Genomic DNA, 7,001 nt, shown 5'->3' with positions numbered 1-7,001 from the left:
TAAACATTCCCTTAGAATTTGGGCCCAATTTAGGAAGTTTTTTGGCTTTCACAGCTTCTCTCTTCTTAGCCCCATTGCATCAAATCACTTTTTCAAACCATCCCTTGAGGACCCCACCTGCCAGGAATGGCATAGGAGGGGTATGATTCGTTTTAGAGATATGTTCATAGATGGCACCGTGGCATCTTTTGAGCAGTTAAGTAGTAAATTCAGCCTTCCAAAATCACATTTCTTTAGGTATCTTCAGGCTAGACATTTTGTTCTTTCCCAGACACCCAGCCCTGGTGCATCGATAGGCTTGACCACAGTTGACAAAGTTCTTGCCACAGACCCATTCAAAAAGGGGCTCATTTCGTCTTTCTATGGCATGTTGCTGGATCTTAGGAGTGCCCCTACAGATAAACTCAAAGCAGCATGGGAGCAGGACTTAGGGCTTCCCTTATCAGAGGATACCTGGGAGTCCATACTTAAACTGGTTAATACAACCTCCCTGTGCGCACGTCACTGCTTAATTCAGTTGGTACACAGGGCTCATATTTCTAAAGCAAAGTTATCCTCCATGTACCCGGATATTAGTCCATACTGTGTAAGATGTAAAGTAGCAGAAGCCTCTCTCATCCACATGTACTGGTCCTGCCCATGTCTAAATAAGTACTGGATGGAAGTCTTTCATACTCTCTCTCTGGTGCTTAAAATCAGATTAGAACCAAACCCACTGACTGCCCTGTTTGGGGTCATGGAGGGAGGAAGGAAGTTAACCACTGCACAGGGGCATACTTTGTCTTTTGCCTCCCTTTTGGCTCGTCGGGCAATTCTGTTCAGGTGGAAGGATCCCTTCCCTCCTACTCGTGCACAATGGCTGGAAGACATCATGTCCTGCTTAAAACTGGAGAAAATTAGATACTCGCTTCAGCAATCAAATAAGTTCCAGAAAGTGTGGGGACCTTTTCTTGAAGCATTCCAGACCCTGTGAACTATACTTCATATTTCTTTTGTATTCCTAGTGCAGGCATTTGATGTTAGAATGACCTCATATTGTGATTAGTAATCTGGCAGTGACATGGGAGGGATTAGTTTGGTCTGAAGTTTGTTTTTGTTACTATTTTATATTTTTTCATACTGTTTAATTGTTTTTTATATTTTGTACACTGGTGTATGCTATGATCAACATGCCCATGCCTACTCAAAATATTTGTAATTGACATGCAGCATTTCACCTTTTTTTTTACATTGTGAAAATTTCAATAAAAAGAAAAAAATTATTAAAAATGACCATGTAAACACCTAATTCCGAATGAAAATGGCCATTCCAAATTAACCTTAATTCAGAAGTAAGTGGCTGGTTTATTCTGATTTTAAATCCTAATAGAATAATTCCAGATCATGTATCCACTCATTCCTCTTTAAATTAATTCTGGTCTTTCTTTCTGCCCGTCTGTCTCCATGATCTTATATTCCGCGCTGGGCTGGTTTTCCAAACAAAGTTTCAAGATGCAGCAGCAGTAAACGCTGGTCAAGAGCAGAGACCATTTATTTAATAAATAGAAATCATTAAAAGAACTGATGGAAACAGGAAACATCAAAATGGTGAGCTTTTCAAAGTTGTAGCGGCTAAGTTAGTTTTTCTTCCGGTAGTTTAACTTCCGGTCCCCCCCCTATCCAATCAGAACCTTCCCAACCCCCAGACCTGGAGAGGAATCGGAGAAAGACCATCAAACGTGTTTTCGATGTAAACCTCAATTCAGAATATATTTGGATAATTCCATGTAAACTCGAAGGAAAATAGTTTAATTTGGAATTATTTATTTCAGAATTAAAAAACATCATGTAACCGTGGCCAATATAAAAGAAAGGAGACAAGCACAATAAGGTCAGTGAGAGCAGCAGCATCAGAACTCCATCAGAACTCCATCAGAACTCCATCAGCATCAGAACTCCATCAGAACTCCATCAGGTGGGTGTAGGGTCCGTTGGTGTCCAGCTTCAGCACTTGTCTGTTTCCGTAGGTCCCGTGTTCCAGCGGCAGCTCCGAGCCGGCGGCCCTCAGCTCCTGCTCACACCGGGACACGAAGGCGGCGTAGAGACGCTGCCCGTCCTCCTTGCCGATGTTCCCGTGGTACTGCATGCCCCGGCCCTTGGCCTTGCCCCCGAGCGTGGCCTGAGGGACGACCAGGACGCTGCCGGGGAGCTCCAGCACCGACACCATCTTCCCCTGGGACGACTCGCACAGACGCAGGTTCAGCAGCGTGGACACTGGACGGAGGACAATCACCATCAGAGGACACGCAGACTACCTTTACATGCAGTCAAAATTCGGGTTATTGCTAATATTCTGGTTACTGAAACATTCGGAACATTCCGTTTCCATGGTAATTAATCATTTGGGATATCTGGATCAAACCAGCGACGCACGGAGAACATCATGACGCAATTACCATCATTTCCGCTTCTTCTTCCTGTATCCAAATTCAAAACAAATGCTGCTTCGCAACTTTTCTCTCACCTTCTTGTAAATCTTCTATCCCGGTACTTTCTACCGTCTACAAATGCAGAAATGTTCATATCCTTCATTACATTTATGAAGTGATTAGTCTCCTCCTGGTCTTGGTTTCTCCGTGTTTATAAGAACTTCCTGGACTCAAAAGACCTGGGGCCTCATTTATCAACCGTTCGTACGCACAGATGTGTGCGTAATGTGTGCATAAGAACATTCCCACGCAAAGTATGGAATTTATCAACTTGTACCTGTGCGCAGGAACACGAATAAATGTAAGCACAACTCTGACCATGCGTACACACAAAACCTAGGGGTAGAACAGTGAAACTACAAATAGAACCCAGTAAAAGAGTCACAGTTCAGCGATCTCAGACTTCACACATGTCCCCCGTCTCCTCCAATTAATACAAATTCTCCATTAGTAATTTAGACATTTTGAATAATTGGTGTGACAAGCTATAAAAGACAGCTGTGGCAGGACGACCTGAAAAGAAAATACAAGTACCATGGCTTATCTTGCACTGGAGGAGGATTTGGAGAACCGTGCGCTCCGCAGAGAGCGCGTTTTCAAAGAGCTGATCTGTTCAGTTAGAGCACGTAGTGCTGGGCAGTATACCGGTTCATACCGAATACCGGTTTTTATTTTTCTTATGATATGAATTTTTCATATACCGTAATACCGGTGAGTATGTACAGTAGCGTACACAACGTTGGGAACGCCGCGCGGCGGAACGTAGCGCCGCTGGACACTGTTTGTGAAGGGACTGTTTAGCAGTAGTGTGCACCGATTGTTCGGTAACTGAAATTGTTCGGCCAAAAATGACAAAAAAACACTTTCAGTGTTCGGTGGAATAAGTGGGAAAAAAACCGAACAATTACAACGGCGTTGTAATATAAGGAAATAAACTGGCCGCTCCCGTACCGGTTGCACCACAAACATAAATCGTTGGCCAACCAAAAAGTAACCACATAAGAATTTTACCTAACATTCACCAGGAGGTGGAACCAAAACAAAATAATGCTAGGAAATTAAAAAATGTTCAGTTTTTTATGTTCAATAAATATTTTCTACCTTGTAATTTTGTAAAAGATCAGTCAGACAACACTTAAAGTCTTTAAGTGTTGTCTGACTGATTCTCTCACTTTATTAGAATCATAAGTGCTGCCACCTCATTGTAAACGGCATCATGTTGTGAGGCCATGCAAACCTGTATTTATACTAGTGTGGACATTCATGTTTTTCTACAATATTTCCTTCTCATGACAGTAAAATAGGCCATTCTAAGCCAATTTACTGCAGCAATTCCTTTCCAAATCATTAGAAAATGTGGTTAACACCCAGTTGTGCATGAAAAAAAAAAATACCGTGATATACTGTGAAACCGATATAATTTTGAAAAATACCATGATATACATTTTTGGTCAGACCGCCCAGCACTAAGAGCACGGAGCGGCTTCTCACCGCTTCCCCAAAAACATTCTGATGGATCTATGCTGTGATTTACAACCTATGTTGGAGCGAGAGACAAAACGCACCAAAGCCATCCCAGTCACATCCAGCTCCCGTCCACCCTGGGATTTTTGGCCACGGAAATTTTTTGGAGACATATGCGGCATTTCGCAGCAGACACTAAGCAGAATCATGCAATAATTTCTCTGGCCCAACTTACATCCAGTTCCCATCATACACACATCACCAACAAGTCAAAATTAAACAAGGATTTCACGCCATCGCCGGATTCCCAAACATAATTGGAGCTATAGATTGCACTCAAATCACAATAAAATCACCATCACATAATGAATTCAGTTACGTGAACATGAAAGGATTTCATTCAATCAATGCACAAATAATCTGCGATGCAACTATGTCTCTGTTGCCCGTCGTTGCCCGGTGGCCTGCAGGAATGCAACACTCATTTATTCTGCAGAACAGCTTTATTGGTGTTTGCACCTCCAAGCAGGAGCTTTTGACTCCAACCAAATCTTAATTTATATGGATAATCTTCCAAGAAATATATCAAACATGGTCAACATAATTATTTTACTAGGTAAATATAACATACATAAATACAAATGGAATAACAGCAAACCATCCATTGTACATCTGAAAAATGAATGTAAACTGTACTTAGAGTGTCTTAAACTGATGTGTGAAAAAAACGATATTGCCAACAGCTTATATGAAACAATGTCTATGTTTCTTAATTTTTATTAATACACTTCCCATAGCTTGTCAGTAAATGTATCTTTTTTTTTTTGCTCTCAACCCCCCCAAATGTTGAATATTTGTAGATAATTGATTGTTTCGTTTCATTTGCCTTTTATTGTAAACCCTACAGAATTTTGTTCAATAAACTTTGAAAAAAAAAACAACCTCCTAGCAGGAGCTGTTGTTGCTCCATATATGGTCATTTGGAGGCGTTTCTGAATGCAAATGACGGTAACCGTGCACGAGCACGGCAGTTTAGAACAGGTGGGATTTATCATCACTGATGTGCGTACGACCGGTGTCCGCACATTTCATAAATTCGGATTTTTTTGTACTTACATACATTCTAAATTTCATTCCTACGACGGAATTTAGAACGTTTTCTACGAACGGTTGATAAATGAGGCCCCAGGATTCCTTGTGAACAGAACATGCGCAGAAAACAAATTCTTGTTCCGTTTGATGGGGATATTCCGTTTGGTGTTTACATGACCCAATATTCAGGTTTAAAAGGAGTAACCCAGGGCTCATATTCAGGTTTTTAAAAACCCGAATATGAGCAAATTGGGGTTATTCAAAGGGGTTATTGGTGTTTACATGGCCGTGCAAAACCAGGTTATTGCTAATATTCAGGGTTTTAAAAGGGTTATTGATGCTGGAAACGCAGCCACAGACGCGACTGGCCAGGAAAGAAAGCTCCTCCTACCCATCCTGGGGAGAATGTCCTCTGTTGCTCCTTTGAAGAAGCAGACGTAGATCACCATCCCTCTGTCGATCTGAGGGGAGGAGATCAGCAGAGAGGAATCACACTTCAGCACACAAACTTTCACCGTACTGAGCAGAACAAAAACAGAAATCTAATGAATAAACGCACACAGATTGGAGTATACCGTACTTCCAGGCTGGAACTACATGTTCATAGAAATTATAATGGCAGATACGTCTCAGAATAACCTTCATTTTATCATTTGATTCTACTACAGGTCTATCTCATATATGTATATGTATGTATATATATATATATATATATATATATACACACATACATACATACACACACACACACACACACAGGACTGTCTCAGAAAATTAGAATATTGTGATAAAGTCCTTTTTTTCTGTAATGCAAAAATGTCATACATTCTGGATTCATTACAAATCAACTGAAATATTGCAAGCCTTTTATTATTTTAACATTGCTGATCATGACTTACAGCTTAAGAAAACTCAAATATCCTATCTCAAAAAAATAGAATATTCTGGGAATCTTAATCTTAAACTGTAAACCATAATCAGCAATATTAAAATAATAAAAGGCTTGCAATATTTCAGTTGATTTGTAATGAATCCAGAATGTATGACATTTTTTTTTTTTTTTTTTTTTTTTTTAAATTGCATTACAAAAAAAAAAAAAAACTTAATCACAATATTCTAATTTTCTGAGACAGTCCTGTAAATGATAAAGGCTTGCTTTTCTGCAGGTAGTTGAACCCGAACATGTCAAAAAGATGCTGAACAAGTTAATTCATACAAACAATGAACACATTTTTAAATGTGTGGTAAATCTGAAACTTATTTAGCTCGGTTCATACAGACCGGTACCGGATATAACACGCGTTTTATACGGCAAGACTGTGATTCTCGTCCTGGGAATAAAGCCTGATTTATGGTTCCGCGTTACACCGACGCAGATGTTGTTGGTGTAACGCGGGACCATAAATCAGCTTAGCGTGCGGTCCCTGACCTGCACGAAGCGGGGCTCCGCGCCGCCCTCCCCCGGCTCCACCTGCAGCCTCGCCGAAAGGCACTGCTGCAGGACCGTCCGGGCCACCGGGCCCTGGCTCTGCTCCGCCATCTCTACCCGGTCCGGTACCTGGGGAGGCGGACAAAACCTGCGTCTACTTTAAGAAAAAAAACCCAACGAACTGTTATGTTCGGGAAACAGTTACGGCATGACAACGAAACTAAATTGTAACCCACTTCCGCACTAGCGTCAACTTCGCACTGCGCATGTCTGTCCGCATGACGTCTGTTTACTTCCCTTTGAACTGGCGCCGCATTTGGAGGAAACATGCGGTGCGTCCGAAATGATACTAAACAGTATGGACTCAAAAAGTATACTTAAGTTGGGCACACTTTTGAGTAAATATCAGTAGTATGCATTAATTCGGACGTAGAGACACACGGCACTTCCTGTTGTTGGGAGCGGGAGTTGTTACTTGTTACCATGGTAACCTGTCAAAGCAGCAGCAGCACCGCTGCGCTCTTTCCCCTTTATCCTGGCCCAAACAA

The 7,001-nt window shown here is 41.4% G+C and overlaps 1 protein-coding gene across 1 annotated transcript; it reads right to left on the bottom strand.

The window, feature by feature from the left end:
* Positions 1–1,778: 1,778 nt before the first annotated feature.
* Positions 1,779–6,701, bottom strand: dtd2 (D-aminoacyl-tRNA deacylase 2). The gene is made up of 3 exons (XM_061744416.1): positions 6,454–6,701; positions 5,416–5,485; positions 1,779–2,253 (listed from the first exon to the last, which is right to left on the bottom strand). The coding sequence occupies exons 1-3, from the start codon at positions 6,562–6,564 to the stop codon at positions 1,940–1,942; spliced, it is 495 nt and encodes a 164-aa protein (XP_061600400.1). The 5' UTR covers positions 6,565–6,701; the 3' UTR covers positions 1,779–1,939.
* Between the last annotated feature and the right edge of the window lie 300 nt (positions 6,702–7,001).

The sequence above is a fragment of the Cololabis saira genome, chromosome 16 (assembly GCF_033807715.1).
Source record: "Cololabis saira isolate AMF1-May2022 chromosome 16, fColSai1.1, whole genome shotgun sequence".
NCBI classification, from domain to species: Eukaryota; Metazoa; Chordata; class Actinopteri; order Beloniformes; family Belonidae; genus Cololabis; species Cololabis saira.
The sequence above is the reverse complement of the archived record's forward strand: the minus strand, read 5'-3'. Positions and strand labels throughout refer to the sequence as shown.

What these genes read in the sequence shown, in the direction of transcription:
- dtd2 (XM_061744416.1), bottom strand. Translation starts at nt 6,564, where the DNA reads ATGGCGGAGCAGAGCCAGGGCCCGGTGGCCCGGACGGTCCTGCAGCAG. An exon ending in CGGAGCCCCGCTTCGTGCAG is followed by an intron (nt 5,486 to 6,453) that starts GTCAGGGACCGC and finishes TCCTCCCCTCAG; the next exon opens with ATCGACAGAGGGATGGTGAT. An exon ending in GGACATTCTCCCCAGGATGG is followed by an intron (nt 2,254 to 5,415) that starts GTAGGAGGAGCT and finishes TCCTCCGTCCAG; the next exon opens with TGTCCACGCTGCTGAACCTG.